This window comes from Plectropomus leopardus, chromosome 19, assembly GCF_026936395.1.
Source record: "Plectropomus leopardus strain MGB_pleo_1.0 chromosome 19, ASM2693639v1, whole genome shotgun sequence".
NCBI classification, from domain to species: Eukaryota; Metazoa; Chordata; class Actinopteri; order Perciformes; family Serranidae; genus Plectropomus; species Plectropomus leopardus.
Window position 1 is genome coordinate 28,341,048 of NC_142194.1, and position 26,299 is coordinate 28,367,346.

The 26,299-nt window shown below is 38.8% G+C and overlaps 1 protein-coding gene across 5 annotated transcripts in view; it reads right to left on the reverse strand.

The window, feature by feature from the left end:
* Positions 1-25,803, reverse strand: part of ryr2a (ryanodine receptor 2a (cardiac)) — a 246,285-nt gene extending 220,482 nt beyond the window's left edge. For 4 of the 5 annotated variants that reach the window (XM_042507822.2, XM_088070115.1, XM_088070117.1 and 1 more), the window contains exon 1: positions 25,536-25,803. In XM_042507822.2, the coding sequence (XP_042363756.2) occupies positions 25,536-25,583 (48 nt within the window). In that variant the 5' untranslated portion in view covers positions 25,584-25,803. The remainder of the gene's footprint in view (positions 1-25,535) is intronic. The other variant, XM_088070118.1, reaches the window with a different exon arrangement.
* Between the last annotated feature and the right edge of the window lie 496 nt (positions 25,804-26,299).

Genomic DNA, 26,299 nt, shown 5'->3' on the forward strand with positions numbered 1-26,299 from the left:
TTATTACACACCACTCTCTTAATGTATGTTTTAATAGTTGAGCTTATTACTATTATTATTAGAAATTATTAGAAATCATGTCACTGCTGAATAAAATGAGAAACCTTCGTCCCCTGCTGAAAGTCTGACTCATGTCTCATCCTCTTTCACTCAGTTCATCCTTTGAACCTTTTAAAGGTCACCTTCAAAGCATGCTTCACTTTTAAAGCACATGCCCCTGCGCACCAACACAGTCCTCTGTACCTGGATCAGCACTGTTTTGTCTCACCCTCTGACCCTTAAACCATCCTGTTCTCCCTGTCTGACTGAGAACCCCTCCTTTCTGCGTCATTTTGCATGAAGATTCACAAACAATTTGGCCAAAGTGTGAGCTATGTAGGCTGGATTATATCCTGCAGTTGGAACATCTTTAACTATCAGATGGACATGAATCTCAGTTGAATTATCAGTACAAACCACCCAGCTGAAAAGATCAGGCACAGTAGCCAAAGATACAACTGAACATAAACACTTGAGGGACAAGTCAGGTGTTATTCTTTATTTTTCTTCTCATCAACAAATGCCATAAATAGGTCGAAGCCAACAATGTGTTAATCCGTCTCTCGATATCTTCTCACTTCTCTTCGTTACTGTTTAGAAATGTACTCAAACAGGAGGAAACGCTGTATGTCAGATTGAGTCGAAATAAACTACTGTATGTGCATGGTAAATAGTCGTTGTTACACAGTGTTCAGGTATACCCAGATAACACATCCATTAGATTACTAACCCAAATGTCCACTGTTGATTGGCCTCATTTTATCAATATAAAACCTATTTAGTTATCTATGTGAAAAAGCACTCACTTTAATAAAAAAAAACTTTTTTTGGAAATTAGGGTGAGCCAATCAGTGTGCTCACAATCGGTGCTGCTTACAACTGGACGCATAGGTGCATGGGAAGGAACTTCTGCCGTGCAGACTCTGGCTCTTAATAACGTACCAGAGCAAGATGGCAGCGGCCGAATTCAGGATATTTTGGCTTCATTTTCATCGACTGGAAGTAAGTGAAACAGGTTGTCCATTTTATATACAGTCTATGCATTATGCATATCCAAGTAGAGGAAAAGATGCAATTGGTCAGTAATGAAGGTGAATTTTTCCCTTTCGTCCTACAACCAAAATTATTTTTTCCAATTTTAAGCATGGATTTTCTATTTCACAACAGAAAGAAAAAACATGCATCACTCCTGGAATCTCACATTCATTTTGCACAGCTAAAGAACTAAACTATGTTTTCATTGGGAGTTCTGTGATACACAATGTGACCTCTGCTACACAAAAGGCACACTCAGCTGTTCACCAGCCAGTGTGCACACAAAGTAATAACTACAGACACACACTGGCTCTAAATCACAGCGGTGCATTGACCAATATGTTGTCCAACATTAATTATGAATCCACCAATCAGCCTCACCGCTCCTTCTGAATTATTCAGCAGTGGCATACGATGTTTAATTGGGCCTGACCAAACCTGAAGAAGAGCAGTCAACCACTCTGGTAATGGCCCATGTGTGTATGTGTGTGTGTGTGTGTGTGTGTGTGTGTGTGTGTGTGTGTGTGTGTGTGTGTGTTTGCAGGATGAGTGGAGGAGGGAGAAAGAAAGCAACAGACCCAGTGGGAAGCCTCCCTGTTTTCTAATCTGCTTTTCGTCTGTTGTTGGTACAAACATTTCCTTAACCTGTTGTTCACCTGTTCAGTGTCATGCATATTTCCATCAGTATCAACTACATATTATAGCATCCTCACTACTCTCCTGTTCTCATGCTTTAAATACAGTTTTCACTTACAATGTCCAAGAACAGCATTGTAGCTAGCAACAGCCACCTAAGCACGTGTTCATCTAAGTCGCATGCTAACAATAAAATACCTGTGAAACCGGTCGAGGTTGTTCTTCAATATGCTGATCTCTTGGTATTATCTCAAGGTCTACCCCTTGAAAGTCAGGTATTGGAATCAGCAGTCAGCTGACATTTCTTCCATGTCGAACAGTCTTTATTCATTTATTTTTTGCTATTCAGTGCGCTGTGCAGTGTACTTCTGGTGTTTTGGTCCCATGATTTTACTGTGGAGTGAACGCTTCTGACTTACAGTATACTCTTTGGTATAAGCAGCTGATAGATGCAGATGACAACATTATCTTCTCTCCTCTGCTTAAAAATTGTGAATTTAAAGCACAGCAACTTAATAAACGACAGTCTCTGGCTTTTTTTTTTATATCTAGTCTTGGAAAAAATTGTTGTTGCACACTTACAATCCTTCATTAGCACCATTAGCTTGTTCCACTCCCACTTTCACACTGAACGTCTTGCTGAGCCCGTTCAAACTTTGAAACATAATAAGGGAAAAAAATCCTGAATTGGCGAATATTCATATTGAACAGCCAAATCTGATTCAACTTGTAAAATTCTGAGTCGGTACAGCCCTATTCATCTCATTCTTCAAGAGTAACTAAACAACCCACTTTTGGCTTGAGTGCCTCATCCCAGGAATAAAAAAAATAGCAAAAAAAAAATTCTAAAAAATAGGCAGTACTGGGACAGGGGCTAAGACATGCCCATTCACCCAACCGTGCCACCTCTCGATCCACAGCACCTGAGACTGCTTCAAGTTGAGCAGTCAGTCGAGCAAGAGGTCTCCATCTGATGATTCGATCTCAAACCTTAAAAAGATAATATAAACATCCCATGCTCTGTAAAGTACAGATAAGCCTATGCTACTTTTGTTTATTACTTTTGTATGTTACCTTTGTATGTAACTATGTAGCACATTCGTAAAAACTTTACGCCTCTTTAAGTTTCAACAACAATGTTGTTAATGTGTAGTTGGGTTTAGGCACAAAAAACACATGGCTAATGTTTGGGGAAAATAAATATGTTACATGTGGCTTAAAATACAGTGTTTGCTCTACACTCATTAAGGAGTGGCAGCCTGCCACTCCTAAATCCTACCCGCCGCTCCTTCAAATGTCGTTTTTTTTTTGGTTGTTTTTTTTTTTAAATTGCAAATACACCACCGCCGCATCACAGCACAGTCCTGCACTGCGTTGGGTGTCACGAGTGCTGAGGCAGATAACTATCTTGCTCCGTATCTACTCTTTGGGGTAGATACCACCGCCCCCTCCCACCCCCCAACAGAACTTATTGGTGCCGACATTAATGAGCTACTCGCATCCAGGCATCAGGTCGGAGAGTCAGAGGAGTGTCGGCTTGAAAATAGCGTGCAACTTACCGGAGAAAAGGTAGACTTATTAGCTTAAGAAAACTTATAATAGATTTTATTAGTTAAATGAACATTCGCAAAATATTGATGGCCAGCTAAAGTTACATAGCTTAAGTTAATTGGGCCCGGTGCCAACTCAACTCAGTGTCGCTAACGTGAGTAAACTAATTGATAGCATTAAGCGATATACACGCCATGATGTATTTTTACATTCAGCCTTTAAAAAGCGATTTTCATGCCAACCATTCAATAAAAAGGGGCATTATGCTGGGCATAAAACTAAAATCTGCAGTCAAGTGTCATTTGTTTACGCCGCCACGGCTCCCCGGAGAGCCTGCCCCCGCTGCTGAAAAAAAATCCTAGAGGAAACACTGAAATAGTCAGTTTGGTGGCACAATCCCGGCTTGAAACACAGCAATGTCTCAGTAAAAATCAACCACTTTTCATGGCACTATCTCTGCTGGAATAACAGGAAAGGGTCACTAAAAAGGATACTAGGGACTGGAAAGCAGCTGTAAATGCATCGATTACACATTTAAAAGGCAACTGGTTTTGTTGTTGATTGTTGGTCTCTAACAGCGGTCTGCAGGTGTCTTAACTATGTGTCAACCCATCCACCATCCCCTCTACCTGTTGATGAAAAAGCTCAAATATTATGTCACTTTAGAAACATTGATATGATACATATGAAACATATAAATGCAATGTATCTGCTTTGTAACAATGAACAATACCAAAATTTTCATGGCCAATGGGCAGACTCAACACACATTTAGATGATTTCCCTATTATAACACAAGTGCAGGCACACAAGCGATTCTGTGATACATTATGTATTTTAAGATAGTCATCTGACAGTATCTGTGTACCTGAGGAGGAAAACGTATCCAGAAATAGTTAAAGAAGTTATTTTCTGCTTTTCAAAGGCAGAAATTAATTAAAGCATGTGTTCCTTCACTGCCTTATGAAGAGCCTTCACTTTCAGCTCACATCAAACAGTGTGTACTGAAACACTGTATATAACATCAGCTTTTTTAACTCCACACAACACAAAATGCACAGTCACTGAAATGTCAGACAGCCAGAAAATGTCATAATGTCTAAATTGTGAAAAAGAAAAACATTTCAGAAAGTGTCTGGGCTGTTTTGGGGCTGTTGGTTAAACAAAACAAGTAAGATGGAGACATCACCATGGCTTCTGTGGAATTGAGAATGGGATTTTTTTCTCATCCTTTAGTTAAAGATCACTGACATATCAGTTGATTAACCAAGTCACTGCTCTGCTGATAGACTGATGATGAAAAAATCATAAGTTGCAGCCCTAAAATTGACCATAAAACTGGTAAAAGACATGCAATGGCATCAGCCTACAATGTAATGTATCAAGTATTGCTGAGTCACTGTATCATGATATCATTATCAAAATCCTTTTTTGTTTCAATCTTGTGTGTGTGTCTTTTTTTATTATTCTATGTCCCCTCTCCAAATGTGTTCTTGCAGGTCCATGAAGGCAGCGCAGGTGGAGCTCAAAATGGGTTCATTTTTCCTCTGCAGTAATTTTTGATGTTTGAGTCATGGGGTTTATAACTGATCTGTCAATCTGCTAGAGCTGATCAGATCAAATCAGATCAATGGATGACAGGAGGAACTGCTGCAGAGGCAAGTGGATGCAGGCAGTTAGAACCAACACAATATATGAGAGAGTTTCACTTTCACTGCACCTGGTGTTTTGCTGCTCCGTCTGTGCCCAGAGTACCATCCAGCTCCAAATATATAAAATAAATTTGTAATATGTTTTGATTGTCAAGGGTTGCCACAAATAAAAGAAATGTTTCAGAAAGTCTGGAAGTCTGTCCTTATTTCTGTCTCTACGTTCACTAAATGTGCTTTCGTGTCTGAACAAAGCTAACAAAAAATAATGTAAATGTCACCCCAGTTTGACTTCAACAGCCAATGCTACGTAATGTCTTTCTGGAGGGGTTGAAGCTACTAGAGGACCATCATTTGCTTGACTGATGCTTCTTTCACTGATATGCTATGATGGACTGAAAGCTAAAAGGCAGGTGCGGTATGCCTTGTCAGCCCTGATCACACACTCTGTGTGGGTGGGTTTGAGCTGATCTAAAATGCAGTCAGAGTGTTTGGTTGATTGATAGTAAGGGAATTGTGTGGCTCAGAGAGAGGACATAACATTTATGAAACTAGGAGGGAAGTCATTAAACTTTCATATTGAGTAAAGGGCTCATCAGTTTCTTTGTGTGTGTGAGTGTGTGTGTGGCTCACTGACAGCTGATGTAGGACTATTGCTTTTTCCACTGCCATTTCTCCTGCTAATGCAACGCCCCCTCACCCACCCTGCACCACCCAGAACAACTTCTACACTGAGGCCTCCAGACATCCCTGCAAACACCAATCTGGGGAAGTAAACAAGTCGCCATCACTACAGTGGTATCTCAGTAAAATACGCACAGAGTACACTTTTCTCCTTTAACTCTGAACTTATGTGCACTACTTTTGACAACATCAGGAAAAATCTGTGTAGTTTTCAGCTGCTCCTACAGCAGGGGCAAACTTCAACTTTGGAAAAACTGATGCCAAACAAGTAGCGCAAGCTAAGTTTATGCGGCTTAGTTAGGGGCTGCAGTAGTCCCATACAGTAAATTTACTTGTTCAGCTTTAATGTTATTGTAAAAATATAACCTTAGTTACTCTTACTAGGGCAATGACCACAAAGTAAATATTATTTGGTTGGCAATACAAACAAGAACATATATGATGTTGTCCAGTGTTTCAGTTTAACCAGTGTTAACTGGTGACTCTCAGCCGATTGCATCATTCAGTACATTTACATAATATTAGAAAAAGTCAAATTATTGTGTTAGTGCAACCAAAACTGAATTGTATTAAGTAAAAATTTCTCGAAATCAGACTAACACACCTGGATTATGCAGTGAATATATACGACTTAACGGGACCGAAACTGGCCGAGGTGTTCTGCACATGCTCTATAGTCCACGCACAGGGCATTGACACCGAAGTCAAACAGCACAAATTTGTAGAAGATAGCCAGGAAAAAAAAGAAGAAGGAGGAAAGAAAAATTGAGACAAAGGCACCAAGTAAAGCGTAGAGTAAGAACTAAATGTACAGCACCAAAAAGTTATCCATGTTGCTACCGTTCAACATTCAACCAGTTTGCCGCTTGCTAACTTGTGCGAGATGTGCCGTAATAGATCAACCAGTAGAAGATCCAGTAGCAACTAGGGATGTCATGAGAATCGATACTTCGGTACCAAGTTGATGCCAACACGCTGAAAATACAACAGCACCTGTTTTTTCTATAGTACCATAGGTCCCAGATGTACGACATTGCCAGACATTGCCATTGCAAGATGTCTGCTCTAAGTAGAGCCACAGCTCTACCTCAGCTCATCGTAAAAACAGCAAGATGAGACATGCACACACACACTGAAGTTTCCACACAGCCCCGCCTGTCCTCAATCACTCTGCTGTCTCTCATCTTTCGCTCTAATTTGTGTAACATTGTTTGATTAGTTAGTTGTACTTTGTACATGGTAAGTACTACAACAAGATAACAAAAGAAAAAGCTTTAGGGCTGTCTACATTTTTTTTGCATTAGGGCAGATGAACATGTACAGCTGACACATATGGCCAAATCCATATGCAAGAGATGCTGCAGAAAGGTGCTAAGCAAAGGTACTAACACGATCAGTTTCGCAAAGCACTTGATGGATCTACACGTTAGCCTATTAAAGAAATTTGGAGAGGTTGGTGACAGCTACCCTTTCATTGTAACTAAAGCATTGAGGTAATTAATATCCTGGGAAACTGCGTCTGAGGAGAGATTTTGTTTGTTTCCTTCGTTTAGGACAAAGGTTGTATTGAGTTGCCTTGTGATATGTTCAAGTGCTGCTCAGTAAAATGAATATTGGGCAAAGGTTACATCAACACAATGAGTTTAATGTTATCTTGTAAAATGGGGCAGATTGCCACCTAATCAAGATATAACCGTAGGTTGACTTAACTGTGCACATACACGTATTGACTGTGACTTGCCACCAAATGAATAGCAGCACCACAAGTTGGCAAAAGCCACAAAGCAACTGGATTTATTGCTCTGTTTTGATTTAAAGGAAGATTTTAACAAAAACAGAGGATTACTTTCTCCAACAAGCTTAATAAAACCACTGTTGTGGTTGTCACATTTTAAAAGGCCCAAAATAAACACAGTAGCAGACTACTTAATTACTATAAAGAAATTATTTACACAGCATTTGAATGAAAAATTATTCTGTCCCAGGCTTTTTGATCCATAAAAAGTGGTTGATCACTGTAACCATGATCAAGTGATTTTGACTGCAGTGCAAAAACTAGTAGACACTAACACTACTACACTGATGTATAAACAATACATCCCATACAAACCTGTATTTATTAAAACTGAATGTGATCACTATATTTCAGATTAGGCCTTCTTTATTTCCCAGTGTGCTATGGTAAAGTTAAATTGTGGAGCAAATAGGGCAAAATCTAAAATCTAAGAATAAAACATTGATTTGTTTTAAACCAACTTTCTCTTTCTTTTTTTTTCAAAGTGTTCTATAATCTGTTAATCTATGGCACATTTATACACATAATTTGATTTCCCTCTCCGTGTCCTTTTCAGTCTTGGCTTTTTGAAGCACCTTGTGAAGTCTGTTTTCATATGAGTGCTGCAAACTAAATCATTGATTATCTTTTACGATGATGTCATCACTGCCTGTGGCGGTGCACAGGTACTGTACATGTGATGAATTAATGATACAGGAGCTATATAGAGCCACAGCTGTGTATAAAAAGTAAAGGACCACTTCATTTCTTATTTTTAAACACTGGTGGAGGAGCCACATGTACGGATATGCAAAAGATGATTAAAGGTTTGTCTGTCCATATGGGACTAAGTGTTGTAGTGAGTAGTGTAGTCAGGCTTGTGCACATACGTGCCAGGATTTATAAAACAGAAGCATGCACACTGCATTACATAAAGAATTTCAACAAGAACAATTTCTCCCCAGTGCGCCTCCAGAAAATGCTTCCTAACACCTAAAATCTCCAGACAGAGACTATTATTCCTCTGTTTGGGTCCTGTGACCCTGGAGATTGTAAAGATACACTCAGCTGTTCAAGATATTGTGAAACAAACTGCACTGACAGCAGGTCTGTACCTGCAATTTTGGAAAAAAAAAAGAACTAAAAATACATGCAGTGCATCCCAAGTCTCTCATTTAATATTTCCTTGCTTTTGATCTTCACTTGAACCAGAAGTTCTTCTGGTGTGCCATCTTAAAGGTCCTCTCAGAGAGGATTCTCTAAGTGCAGAACGTAGCAGTGCATGCATCAGCGAGCTCTGTGACCGTCTCAGCTCTGCTCAGCTTTTGCATGCTCGTGAGTTATTATGGAGGGTAAGTTATGTTACTTTAGTGCAAGTAATGCAGGTCAAAACTTTTAATATCCAGTCATGCTGGCATTAGAATGTGCTAACAGGTGCTTCATGTCTTGTGCCATGAAAATATTGGAAGGACTTCCCCTATTCTCAATAATAAATAAATAACAAATAAAAGTCCTGCATTAAAAAGTTTTCCTTATGGGGACCTATAAAGCTTCATTGATGTCATTTATTGTGAATTAATTTTGTATTGTTAATGTGATCTGCAAAGTAACTTGCAGGCTAACTAAAGTTGTCAGATAAACGTAGTGTAGTAAGAATCACAATATATTCCTCTGAAATGTACTGGAGTAACAAATAGCAGAAAATACAAATGCTCAATTCATTATCTCAAATCTGTACTAAGCATAAATCCTGATTTATTTTTAAAGCTTTGAAAATTTGGCAAACTAGACTAAATAATACACTCATACTGTACAATATGAGCCAGTTTACACCACACCAGTTTATTTGATGTTTGTTAAGTATGAAGGCATATAGAAAAAATAAGTCCTGTTTTCTTATAATTTGCACATTTGTGCTCACATCTGTATACACGGAAACTGACAGAATACACAGACCCCTCCATCTACCAGCAGTACAAGGAGGAAAACTGTTTCTTTGTAAACTATCTATCTAACTATTATCTTAAAAAATAATAATAAAAAAAACACATCTCCGTTTCACATTACAGTAAGACATGAGGTCACCTGGAAGTTTTATGTTGGGGCTAAGGAAAATATCAGGTTAATAAACAACTTTTTAGGTCCCGGCTTTGCCAGTTTAACAAGAGTACTCTGTGAGCTGTTGAGAATACGCATCAGGCACACAGCACTCTGTGTGACGCAGGACATAAGGCTCCGCCCCCGGGCCAAACACTGCTATTTTAGAGAGCTATGAGCAAGGATGCACAAGAGCAACCAACAGGAAGTCTTTTACCAACCAACACTGAGTATCAGTTATTGATTGGATACTGCAGCTGATTGGACAGATCCGACAAACAGCTTTCTTATTTTATTAGAAAGATCTTTTCTTGATGTTATTTCCCCCATTTCCTTTTATCATAGATACAATTAAAGTCAGAGAATAAGAAACACTAAAAAAAAAATCACTTTAAATCATTTCCATTCAGTCAGACGTGAGGCTGATCATTCGTGAGTATCAGCTTTTATATGTGTTACATAATTTAAATTTTCCCTCACACATTTAGCCTCGTAAGAATTTCAATTTTTCAAAAAGACAACATAATAATATATTTTGGGTTATTAAATTATGAATTCCCAATTAGAATATCAAGAAATACTGAAAATGAATAAATTATATAAATGCGTTCTGCCTCTAAGCAGGACTATAAATACAGAATGCAGGCTGTTCATGTGCAGGTGTTTGTAAAACAGATAACAGACTAGAGAGAAAACACTGCTGCTCTGCCACTCTTAACTCTGTGTCTTCATTAGTATCAACACAGTGTGCAGACACAAACTCCACCAAAAATCTCTCCAGCTGTTTAAAGCCGACTGACAGCTGATCCAGCTGTGATCAGCTGCTGCTGTCATCAGAAACTACAGTCATCCTGTGTGACACTTCAGAGGAAAAGATGTGCCATTTCTATTAATCCCCAGTGGGAGGGAATATTGCTGCATTCACATGGTGCCATGTTTATGGTGACCACCAGAAGAGTCCTTCTGAACGCCCCCTCACAACCTCATGAGTGGAAACTTTGTGGAAACTCCAACTTCACGAGTTTATAAACAGTGCAGGCCATGAACTCTAATTTTTCAACGCATGGTCAGTTAATATATTGGAATTTTAGTTGTTAGTTCTTCCTAATATTGTAATATGTTGGAAATTTTAATATTCCCAACAGCGGCATATTTTCCCTCTGACACTATGCCTTTACAAGACTTTACATGAGTCGCTCTCTAGTTTGCTTAATTGTTTGCCTTGGTGGCCTCTAGACCATGGATGTATTACGATTGGCGGCAGGGCCACAGTTCAGTCCTCTGAGAGCTGCTCAGTACTGCATTAAGCAAAAAATGCTCTATTTCTGCAGTATTAAAGTACCCGGATTTTTCACTTCCTGGGGTCCATGAGGCATTTACACAGGAGACTTGTGGCGGCCGACTGTGCCCAATCAGGTGACTTCTGGCTTGGCATGTTTAAATATGACAAAGAAAAGCCCTCAAAGTACTTTTTTTTTTTATCCCGCCTTGGATATGCCAATGATTAGCAGCAACATTGATTGTGACAGCGCACCTAGTGGAAATATAATTTTATTTTCTCCACAAGCCAAATATGTAAAAATGACATCATCAGGTGGATTCCAAGGCAAAAGCCCAGAATGACACCCAGAAACAATACAATTCATGTTTTCATGCTTTGATGGCTGTGGGATCAAAAACTGCAGTTTGAATGGGTTTCAGTGGAGCATTTTGCACTTACACTGCAACAGTATGAATGTAACAATTTAGTTTACACAGTGTGTTTTAAAATTATTGTAGCAGCTGAGCTGTAAATTCACAGATGAAACAAAAATACAAAATCTAGCCAAAATTATGAAAAAATGAAGAATGAAAAGTGTGTAAAATGTGCCTAACAGTCTCTAAGGGTTAAATTTCTGAAGTTGTAAAGATTTCTAAGTTAGGGGTGTTTTTGATGTGAACCTGCTGAGTATCATATACATCGTCAGAGAACAGGCAACACCTTACAAAACCGACATTGCTTTGTGTGGAGATTGTCTGAAGAGAGTCTGCAGACCATGCTATCATTGGCAAACCACGGTTTTTAATCACACTCCACCATCGACACACACACACTGTCTCATGGAGTGCTCCAGTGAGGCGGTGTACCTTACGGATATCAGGACAGAATACTGATGGAAAACTGTGTGTAATGGATTTATACTGAGCCAGAATATCTGCTGTCTTTTCATGTTTTACATTCTCCTCTCCTCAATATGTTCTGCTTTTATTAATACTTTAAACAACAGTTGTTTTCATACTTGGTCAGCAGTGTGTGTTAATAAAAACTTGTTTTGCTCTACAGGCCGGTCAGCATGTCCTTACATGGGGAACCAAGCTCCCTTGATGAATTTAGGACAGTGCTGAAGTGGCAGAATGGGTACAGTAAGTTTTATACTAACACAAACAAGCTCTGCATTGCTGTTCCTAACCACAGCCTGAACCCTCCGAGCCATTCCTCTCTCTCACGCACTGCTCTGGCCTACTCTAATGCCAGCAAATATTGAACTGACGGTGGTTAAAGCCACGAGTGAAACCGTTCACAGCTTCCAGCAGCAACCTCATTCCTCAAAGTTATGTCAACAAGAAACCTGGTTTCTTTCAGCAGCTTTCAGAATATTAATAAACCTGGATAAAGTGAATGCTTATGACAAAGACCAAGGAGAAAATATCCCTGTGCAGCAGGAAGAAAACACCTAATTATGAGACTGTCCCCTCCTAAAAAAAAAGCATCTGTAAGTTTAACTGCCTTGTGTCTGAAACATACCACATGCGTGAGCAGCGTGTGACAGCAACCTCACCAAACTGCAGCATGTTGCACACTTTGCACACTGTTGCAGTGTTCATGCTGTCAGAGTTGTTCTGTGACGATGCTGCAGGGCTGTCTGCTGCTGTGAGTTCTGTATTTCCACATTTATAATCACATATTTCACTCATTTATAAATTGTGCAACCTCCTGCATTGTCAAAAGCACAGTCCTGCAAATATTTCACAATGAAATGCCTTGTGTCTACAACTGATGGGATTCTGTCAACAGAAACATTGTCATAGGGCATTTATTTTGAAACAAAAGCAGGAAGGATTGAGTAAAATAGAGAGATTTGTTTTTCCACATCTCTGTGACAGATAGACATCGAAATTGTTTTAGAAGGAGGTATAATAGGTTCAATATAATTATCAAAACACAATTTTCACTTTATATTTCTGCTGACAATGGCATGCAGCATGCAGAAAAAAATTGGTAAGCCACTGTTTCTCTAGATGTTGTAGTTGCTGAGACACACCTGACCAGCCAGACCGCCTCACTCAGCCAGACTGCTCTAACTGTTAACATAGGCGCTGAAAAAAACAAAAAACCAGGTTCCACGACACAGTTCTCTTTGTAAAGGCAATCACAAGTAACACATTGTGTCATTTAGTTTGGAGGGCTTTGGCTGTTATCTTCGACTTTATGCAATGCAATTAAAAATCCATCCGAAATTTAACAAAACTGTATTGATCATGAATCACGAACTGAAAATATGATCTCATACATAAATCGGCCTTCATGGGTTAACCTTGGGCCTTTAGTGAAATTCAAACATGAGCACGGCAACACACTCTCAAAGATACAAGCATAAGAAAACTGGTGTCAGCCCACAACTGAACAAATCTTTTACTGCACCTTCAGTCCAAATGCTTCAACTCCACTCAAAAGCATTGTAAGGTCAGGCTTTTACGTGGCACAGAGACCATGGAACAAAAGCATATTTTTTTGGTCAATGTGGAAGACTTGATGGAAAATTGTCAAACAATGTGTTACATTATGTGCGAGAGGTGTGATTCCTACTGACAGATGTAACAATTAGAAATTCAAAATTACATAGCCATATGTACAAAAATGTGATACTAAACACTAAATCAGGTAATGATCCAATATGAAACCCTACTGTTATTATGTTATTATTGTTATTAACACTTTAAAAACTGGAGTGACATCACTTTTCTTGTGTTACTGTCAGTCGCCTTTCACAAGTGGTTAAACCTTTGAACTCACATTGGTGCGATTTCTTTCCAAAAAAAAAGGGGAGTGCAATGAGCAACTTGGTAGAAAAGTTCCACTAATGGCAATAAATTAGTAGATTTAGGAAATTATTTTTTAAAAAAGCTAGAGAAAATATCTAGGGAAAAAGGAAAGAAGGTTGGGAAAAACTCAATAATTATCATAATTACATATATGAAATTAATTTATTATAATTTTAAGCACCTTTTCCAATTTTTGTTGTTTGTTTTTACATATTTACTCTTTTAAACTAATTTTCATGGACATTTCTTGTGTTTTTTACTAACTTCTTGCTAATTTGAGGGTGATTTCTTCTTCTGTGAAAGAGCTCAAGCCAATTAGCTCAGGTTTCAAAGGATTAAATGAGTTTTTAAATGATCAGTTTATTTCAGATCCTTTGTATTAAGGTCTAGGGGGGCTGAGTGTTTGATAGTACAGATAATAGGTGGGGTGTCCCTTTAATTGACCTGCGAGGCTCTCCATTGGAATTCTGAGCTTGGTCCATTTGGACAGTCTGCAAACACAGACATTTCTCTGTAACAGAGATTAAATGAACACAAAAACACGGTCGCTGCCATGCTGTTTGCTTTGTGCTGAGACATCAGCAGTCACCAGTAACCATGTATTGATCTGCATTCAAAGTGCACTTAGCAGGGAGTGCTGCAGGATTAGAGGGAGGGAGGGGGGGAGTGGGATGAAAGGTAGGGATGGAACAGGAGGAGAGGAGAGGAGAGGAGAGGAGAGGAGAGGAGAGGAGAGGAGAGGAGAGGAGAGGCAGAACTCGACAGAGAAAGGGTGAGACACAAAGCCTTGATGATGTAAATGTATTTATGTTATTAAGAAATCAGCACTTTTGAATATAAAGTGCACATTTGTCTCTAAAGGGAGATGGAAGCAGTGGAGCTAAACATTATCGGCAGGAGCAAACAGTTGTTGACAGACAGTTATCGGAAAGCCAGTGGTGATGCAGTGAGAAGGCCCAGCTCATTAAAAATAATGAGCTGCATTGGTTTGCTCATGTACCATATTAACTGCTGATAATCAAGAAGCGTTATCACAGTTTAACATGGTATTGATTGTGATCACTAAAGAGTCCGTTTCCATTTAGATCCACCTGGACCAAACAGATGGAGTTTGAAGTGTATAGTCTAATCCCAAGGAAAACACAAGTCATATATCAAAAATTTATACATACTCCTTTTCTTTAAATTGGGCAGTTGCAGAAGTATTTTTACTTGGGTTGCAAATTGTAAGCACTCACTTACTTTCCAACTATTAATCAGTAAAATTAATTAATTAATTATTTAATCAATTAATTGATGTATTGTTCTCTAAATAACATTGCTTATTTCAAACAATATCAAATGCTTTTTATCCTAGGTCAAAGCTCCTAGCGACCGATCGTCGATTAATTGTTCTCATCCCTATTTTTACCAATATTAAGAAGGCCCTCACATAAAACTAGTCTATCTCTGCAGTAGAAAGATGCAAATACTTTTGAAATTGGTGCTACATGACCAGAGAAAACAGAGAAAAAGGAAAACCTACTGGCTGGCCAGATTTTATATTACAGCTAGAGGTATAGTTCAACCCAAACTGAAAATGTAGTCATCATCTATTCACCCTCATTCTGATGGAAAGCCATGTTTTTAGCTGTGTTGTAGCCTGTAGCTCCGAGTGTGGGAGCCGCATACCAGGAAGCCCCCCCACCCCACCCCCACCCCACACGCACACACAGTACTTTTAAATCTGAAAAAAGGGACTTGTTGCTTGCTGCTAACTCCATAAGTCTCTCTGTATGTGTGCAGGACACTTCCAGGCAGCATGTAAACACTGGCGCAGATACTGCGAGCTCTCGTTTATCTAGCATGAGCACACATATGTGAACGCAGCTCCCACTCCAGGATACAACATGGCTTGGCACTGTTTGGATGGAGAAAAGTTTATCAATTTGACATAAAGCAAAAATCAGCGAAGCATCCCTTTAAATCAAGAAAATAATTGACTGCTTCACTGATAATGGCATAATCCTTACAGCTCTGCACTCCACTACACCAAGAAGAAGAAAAAGGAGCAGAAGAACAAGAAGAAGAAGAAAAAAAGAAAGATATGAGAGCAGCAGAGTGGTCAGTGACGTAATTATTTGTTTGTATTGGCTATGTTGGCTACTACTTTTTTTTTTAAACTCTTTCTACAGTAATAATTGAGAGATAAGATGCATTAATCATAATAATGGTATTTTGTGTGTGTGTGTGTGTGTGTGTGTGTGTGTGTGTGTGTGTGTTTGTGTATGATTGATTGTCTATGTTTTTTTTTTGGCTTAACATTAAATTCTGGATTTTTTTTAATATACTGTATGAGAGGACATGTATGATATGATCAACAGCAAGTGAGTGATGTACTACAAGCCCAGAAATTGGGACTTTGGAGGAGTTAATGTGCAGTCAGACTGATATTGACAGAGCTATCAGGAGGCATTTTCAGGACAGCATTGAAGCTATAGTTGTACAGCTACAGTATATATCAGTGGCAGAGCTGGTGACAGGTCGCCAGCATCAAAACAACTCAATAACACAAAGCTACCAGTGCACTCAGGTCAGCGGGATACAAACAGAATGGAACTGGACTCTTTAAGCTCCATCCTCCCTTACACACTAACTGACAGGAAAAAAATGAAAGTAATAAAAGTGCATTTTAAAAGTCGTGTCGTGGTAACACCTGCCCTGTCTGTTTCCCTGCAGCATTCCATGCCATCACCATGCGACATGGCTGAAGAATGAGGTATGATTCCGTTTTTGTCACCCTTGTTGGACTGCAGTTTGCCTTACAGGTAACACCCTTCCTGCTTGTGCTGTGTCACTGTATTGTTGAATGAGTGTTGCTATGCTGCTGCCTTTTGCTCTTGTCTCTGCCAATACCATTTGACTCTGATGAAGATGCAGTGCACATCTAAACGTTAGTCACTTGCGCCTAATGAAGTATTAAATGAAACAGAGTGCTCCGGTGTCTTCCCTGGGTACAGTGCTGTGAAGAGACCCTCACTTCCTCCCTGTCCTCAGAGTAGCATTAACATGTTCGGAGGTGGATAGATCCATCACAACTTACACTCAGTTCCACTCTCTCAAAATCACACTGTATCTACAGCTCTCATACTGCAGTGGCTCATTATATACTGACTAGACGGGATATAGTGAAAGCAGACACTTATTCTGTGGAAACTAAGCATAGCTAATACTGTAACCAGGCACAGTAAGTCCCCCACAGCAAACACAATCGGACCGATGCTGCCCTGGATGAATTACATGTAATACAGCACTACAATCTCACTTTATGAGGATAAACAAAACAAGATGCTGTTGGTGTGGCAATAGTTAGACTCCTCAAGTGAGAAAGTTCTAATCTGGATTAGGCTACTGAAATGAAAACTGCCATGTTTGTTAACCTGGACTCTATTTTCTCATGTTTTTGTGTCTAAGCCACTACCTAGAGCTATGACAATAACTGCATTAGCACAATACCAAGGTTATGTGATGCCTAATGCAGGATTGAACTCATCACCGCATTTTCTTTTCCTTTTTTTTGCTGGTGAAAGTTACAGGAATGTATATGGTGTTTGATATGAAATATAAACATAGTAATCGTGTAATTATTATCATTGTTTACTTTCTTCCATACGTTCAGTGACATCTGAAGAAACAAACTTTTCCACTGTTTTTTCTCCTTCAGTTTCCTGTGTGCAAAGAGCAGAGACGGTCCATCAGGCTGACGGGGGATTTCTGTCTTGTGTGTCGGATTATTTCTGTTATGTGGTATCTATGAACAAAGAGAGTCTCGCTTACAGCTGACATATTTATTGAATGAATAAAACAATGTTTCGGTCCAACAGACCTTCATCAGGTATCTGATACACCTAATGATGATCTGTTACTGTCAGCAGTAAGCATGACAGCATGCGGGACATTCTCTCTTTGTTTATAGATACCACATAAGAGATATAATCAGACAAAAAAAATGATATACACCCTCTGCGGACGCACCTGTCACATATTCAGGTGTGCAGAGATTCTCTTCAGCTTATAGGCAGTATTAAAATCACCAGACTCGCTTGAGAAAAACACAGAACGGTGGAGTAGCTGCTGTTCTATTGCTGCATCAATCAGCTGTGGAAATATTTAAATACAGTGTAAACTTAAACTGATATTAATTTGTTTAGGAGGCTAAAATACATTTTTCTGCAGGCCCATCCACAGCAGGACATCACTTAGCTGTGGGACCACTCTTTATTTTTCAGAGGAGGGGGTGGCTGGGGTGTGACTTTTCGACTTAAAATAAATATAAAATACAACCTATTCATGTTGTATGTTCCTCACCGAAGCCAAAATTAAAAACACAAGTCCAAACTCAGTGCCTAATGTTTTAGTGGGGTAAGTGCCTTACCCATTTTCAGCACCTCTTCTCCCCTCAGAAATAACAAACAGTTTCAATCTCTAACCACCAAGGGAGACCGGCGCAGCCGGGGTGCAGTCAGCTACCAAATAATGAGTAATATGTTGCTCTATCCCTGTAGTGACAAAAAAAACAAAAACATACCGTCACAATCCTATCACTAACATGCAGTATTAACTCTTTGAAACCTGGAGTGACATCACTTTTTTGTGTTGCTTTCAGATGCCTTTCACAAACATCTAAACTTTTGAACCCAAGCACATTGGTGTGATTTATATATACAAATTTGGTTACAGATATTTTTTTTTGTCTTTTCTTGTGCTGCCTTCAAACGCCTTTTGCCAAAATTGGTATGATTTGGTCAAAAACATGGGATAAAGGCAATGATCAAATTGGTTAGATGTTACATAAATTACAAGAAATTAGTACATTTACAAAATTATTTTTTAAAAGCTAGAGAAAAATGTCTAAGAAAAAGAAAGCGAGGGAAAAACTAGATTTCAATTTCAGTTATCATAATGCTGCCTTGTTGAAGTAATAATGTTAAATTGTGTTATGAAGATATACTTATTAAGTTCAATTTTATGCATTATTGGATGTTTTTGTACAATGTTTTGCTTTGGGCTGAAACACACACTGACTGCTTGGTCTAATGATGTTTTGTTGCTTTCTTAATGTGACCCTGACATGTCAGTGAAGATAATAGGTGTTAATGGGCTGTTGGAGCCCAGACTATTTGGCATTTGTGTCTCTACTACCACTGCTCGACTGGTCAGTACACAAAAAATGTTTCAGTCTCAGCAATTGTTGGTTTAAAGATTTTTGATATTATACTTTCAAATTTCATCAAAATGCATTTGCTTGTGTTTTTCCACAGTGCAACTATTAATTATTTATTGTTGTCTTGTTTGGTCATTTGGTCTATAAAATGTCAGAAAATAGTGTGAAAAATGCCAGTCACTGTTTTTCTAAAGAATACCTTCCTGTGTCTAATAAAGCTGCAGTGCATTCGTGCTTAGAAAAATGACAATTACTTATCAAAACCCTTGCCAAATCATCTCCTGACAATCAACAAAATCGGCCTAATATTTATGTATTTATCATATTTGCTTTTCTTTGAACGTTCATCCTGTTACTTATGGTTCCTAGAGTCTCCAAAAGTAGCATAGGAGCCAGAGCCTTCAGCTATCAGGCTCCCCTTTTGTGGAACCATCTTCCAATTTCAGACACCGTCTCCACATTTAAGTGCAGACTTCAGACTTTCCTCTTTGATAAAGCTTATGTTATATCTTTGATAAAACTCATATTGTATTTTTTTCATTATTTTAGGATGCCTTTTAACATCAGGCAAACATTGCGCTTCACTTTGAAACTATAATGTTTGTCGAGAGTGGTACATAGATACGATAACGAATACGACAACGCGCATAGTTGTTGTGGCTCCATTGTGGACATATGGAAACATGACGCTCCGCCAGAGGTGTGGCCTTTGGACCACAGTAAAAACAAAGTTTTTGTGTGAAAGCCACATTAGCTAAAAAGTGAAACAATGTATAACTTTCCCATCTGGTGCACACCAAGGGACCGCTCTAACAAATGTGAAAACCACCTTAGTCTACCAAGGAACTTTCTATGCCACATTGAGCTCCCTCTCCTTCTCTCCCTCTCTTCATCTGCAATCATTCATGTCCTATTACTGCATGTCTCTAACTTGGCTTCTTTTCTGCTGTTTTTGTGCTCCTTTGTCTCGTAGATTTCTCAGATCGCGGCTACGCCTGGATGATGGTTGTGCTGATGCTGTGGTCCTGCCTGATGCCCTCTACTGCTGTTATTTTTAGTTGTACTTCCATTATTTTTATACACATATGATAACTATTGTCACATACATATTCTATATGCATGTAACATATATACTCATGAACTGCATTTATTAATATTAATATTTCTATTACATGGTATTTCTCATTATTGTTGCTGCAGGTGTAGGTGTAGTTAGCACAAGAAAATGCGTTTCCTGCTGAAAATGCATGTGAATGCTGATGGCTAAATAGCAAAGCATTGCTGAAAATATAGGAATCTTGAAGCGTAAATGTATCGCACTGCAGAAAAACCTGGAAACTGAATGGTAAAACTGGCAGAGATGGAACGTTACCTTAAGATGATAAGAGCCGAAAGACCTTGCTAGAAACGATGGAGGCTATGCTATACTGTCAAAAGGTAGACCTTAATTAATTAATTAAAAAGGCAGAAAGAAGTACTTTATGCTTCAAAGTGCAACAAATGTAGATAATAAGTTGAATACAAGCATAAATTACCTTAAAAAGCATAAAGTTCTGACACTTGAATGGTTTATGGTTTATGCATTATGGTCATTATTGTCATAATGTGATTTCTATGTCTCTCTCTCTATCATTTTGTCATATTGATAACTGTAATTTTACTAATTTTACAGTCTGTCCGTCCTGGAAGATGGATCTGTCCTTCTTCAGTCACTCTTCCTGAGGTTTCTACCATTTTTCTTCCATTAAAGGGCTTTTTGGGGGTGGATTTTTCCCTGATCCTCTGTGAGGGTCTAAGGGCAAAAGGGATGTCATATGCTGAAAATCCCTCTGAGACAAGTCATTTGTGATAATGGACTTTATAAATACAATTGACTTGACTCTCCTGCTGAAATTATTGTAAATACTGTTCACAAAAAATGATAAAATGACTACAATTGCTTCCTAATTACAAACCAGAAATACCGTCAGGCACATTAACTCATGAAATCCTACGAAAAGCACAAGTTAATGTATCTTAACAATAGGAATGCCCTTTTTGCCATATACAGAAGTCTAATGTCAACAAACATTAAGGTCCCAAAATTCAGACACAATGTCACTATTCATCAAAATATAAATTAAACTGAAAAAAATAAATATAATAATTAACTGGATCCTTCAGTCAGTATGTACAGGAATTAGGCTAGATAACATTCTTTGCCAAGAGAGCAGCACATCACACTGCAGGCCATGGCTCCAAGGCTACAACCTGCTGAGACGGTGACTGGTAGCCTGTTGGGAGCCTCTCTGTATAGTAACCACAAACCTCCACTGCAGTAACTCTGTCCTCACCTCAAAGTCATGTCGAAAAATATGGATATTAACCAAGGATCCATTTTGAAAAAACAGGTTTCTAAATATCTTCTATCCATTTTTTGCCATTTATCTAGTTCCTGAAGGCAGCGGGATAAACGTTCCATTCAACAGCCACATCAACGGCTCTTCGTGGGGGAATACCAAAGCCCCGAACCCTGCAGTATATTCAGAGTGAACCCCTCCCAGTTGGACATACCCGTGTGAGAGGCGTGTGAGAGACATCCTGATGAAAACTACATCAACAAATGCAAAAACAGAGGAAGTTCTACACTGAGATGCTTCTGAAAGTCTGAGCACAGGCAGTCTGTGAAGGCTGCTTGTATCAGAGATCTCATCAGTCACAGCTGAGGCACACAGAGACTCCAACGTAATTTCAGGGCTGTGGTTCTAGGCTCAGCTGCACCACAACAATCAAGACCAAGGTCCACACTGCTGTCAAACATGAGTCCTACTGAGATTATATTTTAACATGACTGCCTTTTTGGAGTGTTTCCTTCTGAGTAGCTGGAACTGTTCAGTTAAAATAAATAACAAAGAACTGATGAGTCGAGCTTTAAAAATGCCTTAAAAAGTGATCTGGCAGAAAGCACTTATGCAGATAACTTATTGTTTATCAGTTTATATGTTGGTTATTTTCTCAATTAACTAATTAGCTGTTTGTCTGATGTAAGGAAATGGTTAAAAATTGCATTTTTTGGATTGTTGTGCAAAAAAGTCAAACTGCAATTTTTGACTACTGATGCATGATACTATCAGCAGACCATCAGTATCTGCAGGTATTGGCTTTAACATGCGGATTTCTGCGAATAGATTTTTTTTTCAATTAAAAAAGTGGACGTGTACAAAACATCAACCCCAAAAGTTTAATTTTACAAAATAAATGAATATTACATAAACTGAAAAGCATTGTATTTTATGTCTGCATCTGCTGGTGGGCTATCATGATAAGAGTATGCAGAACTTGATGTTAATTCCACTACATAAGAGATGCAAAAATCCCTAAAAATAGGTGTGGGAAAAAGTTCATATATCTGTATCAGCTATGGGCTAAATTAGTTGTTATATATATAGCATATCGGCACAAAATCCCAATTAAGGATGCACAATAATATCGGCACATCATCAGTATCAGCAGATATTGGATTTACAATCAAATATCGGAGATGGCCAACATGCTGATTTCTGCCAAAATATCAACACTATTTTTTTTTTTCATTTAATTGACATGTAAGTCAAATTGTATGCATAAGAGTATGCAGAATATGACCTTAATTCCACGTAAGAATGGACTTGATGACCACTAAAATTAGGTGGGAAAAAAAGCAGATTTATTGCTATTAGTATTGGTTATTGGCTGTCCGAGTAGTTATAAATTGGTATATTAGATATCGGCAAAAAATCCAATATGGTGCATCCCTAAGCTCTGTTTGTGTGATCACACGGCTGAACTGCAGCATTCTTCCAGTTGTCAGATATCACAGTGTTGTGATCACTATTTTTCTGGCGTTATATCATCGTTACTGCATTGGGTGGAAGATGTGAGCGCATCTCTAATGAAACGGACCACAAACATTCTCCCTGCACCATCTAATCAGTGGCATTACAGCAACTCACTGTCATCCAGCGCTCGGAGGACATTTCTCTTATCTATTTGTCTGTCCACCATTTCTCCTCTGATTAAGAAACTTTTAAGGCTCTTAAATGTCCTCCTCTCTACTCCTAACAGTTTTTCACCTTTGGACATTTCTTAATGGCGAAGATGCTTTATGAATAACTTTTATCTTTATCAGGACCTAGTGTTAAGTGCACAGGGAAATTCTTAAATAACGTTTTATTGAATTTTATGAATTTCATCACAAAGAGCAACTCTTTGTCTTTGTTCTTTGTACTATGCTTTGTGAATACAGCCCAAGGTTGATGAGAGCAGTGAGACTGAACCAAAACTGTTTCAGGCATCAAACCAAAACAATCAAGCTGAAAGATACTAAAAGGCTCTGTGAGTGAACACGAACTGCAGTCGGTGATAAATCTCTGTGGGTTTGTCACCCAATTCCTCTCACATTACACCTTAGACCCAATACTACTGGAGCTTAAAATTTGCAGCTTAAAATGTACTCTGCCTTAATACTTTAACCCTTCAAAACCTGAGCAAATTGGCTTAATTCGTGTCAAAACTATGAGAAAGTGGCAATGAGTAAGTTCAGAAGAAATTACCCCAAAAACAGCAAGCAATTAGTAAAAACTACAAGAAAATTACCTAAAAATGTGCACCGAAAATGAGAGAAAAAGACAAGAAAAATTACAGTTAAAAAAGTTTCAAAGGTTGAAAAAAGTGCTTCACATAATAATAATAATTCTGTAACATTATTTTCAGCATATCTTTATGATGATAGCCTAGTTTAACCCTTTAACACCTGGACTGACATCAGTTTTCTTGTGCTGTGTTCAGATGCCTTTCACAAGCATGTAAACCTCTGAAACCGACAGAATTTGTTAGTTTCAATAAATTGTCCTTGACCTTGGGAAGAAAAGTCCCACAAATTGCAAATGAACAAACAAAAAAATAATTTAAAAAAACCATAATGGTGACAAGAAAATGCCCTAAAATTAGGGGGTTAGTAGATATTATAAACAAACAAGGAAAAAATTCCAGAAGATTAGAGAAGATTAAAAAAAATATATAGTTATATTTTTTATAGTCTTATGGTTATATATTTAAAATGATCTTAGAGAACGAAAACTGATTTTTTCAAATGATGATTCTTCCCCTTATTTTATGCACTCTTTTAATGTCTTTCTTTTTTTTTGTTTTTTACTTTTCTTTTTTGTTGCTTATTTTAAGGTAATTTTCTTGTTACTTTTCATCAATGTCTTGCTATTTTTTTTTGCCATTTCCTTTTAATGCTCATTGTCTTCTTACCATGTTTTGGAAAGAAATCAAGCCAATTTGCACAGGTTTCGAAGGGTTAAATTTTACCAAAAATGGTAAAATGTGAATAACGAGGAGGAATTACATTAAAAAAACCTTTATTATAGTGACTTAAACATTTAAAAAGCCAATATGTTTCGTCCACTAAGGGCCTTCCTCACAGCTTTAAAAACACGTATTTAAAAAACATGGTCGAAAGATATTGGCTTTTTTTTTTTTTAATTGTTTTTGCCACTATAATATATGTTGTTGTTTTTTGTTTTTTTTATACGCTTTTCACATTTTTGGGGTGCCTGAATTTCCTTCCTGTTAATCCTGTTAGTTCTCATATGAGCACCCGACAAGTTTATGATCTATGGTTGATCATTCGCTATAAAGCAACCAGTCATCTCTCTCTTTCTATCATGCAGGGTTTTGTTTTTCATCTTCCCAAGCTTATTTCACATCATTTTCTAAATCTACTAATGTCTTCCAATTTGCTGAACATGTTGCTCATTGCCTGTTTCCCCATGTTTTGAAAGAACTGAACCTATTTGCTCATGATTTAAGGTTTAAATACTTCTGACAAGCATCTAATTAAAAAAGTGCTGTAGATGCAGGTTTTTCAAAAAGCATCCATAGCACCACCTAATTCCAAAATTTCCCCTCCAGTGGAACAGTTTCATCTTGATCCAAAAGGATTTAATAGCGTCCAGTCATGGCATCTTAATTGCATTGCAGTAAGCTTCCCTCTGCTGTCATGATATTGATGCTGGAAACTGCACTGGCAACAATGGAAGCAGCTCAGCTCTGCACAAAAAAGATACAAACAGCCTTTCATTGCTAATATCACATGTCATCTTACATGTTGATATGAATATTAAGAGTTTTCTGTGTAGACTGATGCGCCAGCCCCCCCTTCATTGACCAAAGAAAGAAAAAAAAATACTCAGGTGCAGTGAATTCACGTGATTATTCACACATTTCCAACACAAGATTCTCCTGCATGATGTGACACACATGAGCTGACACACACACACACACACACACACACACACACACACACACACAGGGAGTGTGTTTGAGCTGGTAGAAGTGAAGCAGATGCAGCAGACTTGATGCTGGCAGTCTGCACCGCACTGCGCCCCGCTTCCATCCAACACACACCAGCAGCAGCACACACACTCTGCACACGCTGCCCAACTCCTCTGCACGAGACAATGACAGCAACTACAACAAACAGCCTTCTCCATCGCTCCTCTCCTGCCGTCTTTCCTCCTCCCTGTCATGTTTTCACTCCTCTGCCAGCCTTCAGCTCCTCTGACAGCAGGATGCGGAGCCGCTGACCAATGACTAGAATTTCGAGGAGCTGTCACCCTTAATGCGGTAAACTCCCTGCCCACTCACGCGCGCGCGCACACGCACACACACACGCACACACACAGGCGAGCAGAAAGACGCAGTAACAGGCAGCACAGCGGCGGCACTCGGCTTCAAAGCGACAGAAAAAGGGTCTTACGGTCCGCAGGAATTGGATTTCATCCTCGCCTTCTCCTCCTTCAGCCATGGTTAGCTTTCACGCGGAGACGCTCGTGCTGTATCTGCGTGCGGACTACAGGCTGGGTGTGCGCGTGTGTCGGTGTGTATGCGTGTTTGAGACGGAGAAAGCCAACGCACCGTGGAAGTCGTCTCTCATTGGACGGCCTGCGCTCACCGAGGGAGGAGCAGCACAGGTGTAAGCGAGTGTGTGTGCGCGCGAGCAGTTTGCCCCCATCCCCGCCCCCTCTCGGCCGCTCGGTATGGAGGCTTATTCCCGCCATAAAGGTTTCCACGTAAATTAGACTTTCAGACCAAGCTAGCCAAAAGCAGGGGCGGAGGTTCCGTTTCAGCACACATGAAAGAGCTGCGGGGTTCCTCAACCATAACATTTTGAACTTAAGACATTTAACCCTTTTAAACCTGAACAAACTGACTTGATGTCTTTCAAAAACATAGACAGAAAGCAAATAGTAATGAAAGAAGAAAAAAATGACCCAAAAATTAGCAAGAAATTGGTCAGAAGTACAAAAAATTACCTGAAAATTAGCACAACAAATTGAAAAGGTAATGTAAAAAGAATTACCTCAAGACAGTGCTTTTTTTGGGGGGGGGGACATAATTTTACATATAGCTTTTAATTAAGAAAATTATATTTTCTGGGCAATATCCTCTGATATCCTTTGAAAATGTCAAATAATCAGTCCTAGCGAATTTTCAGCTCTTTTCCTTGCAACATTTCACTTT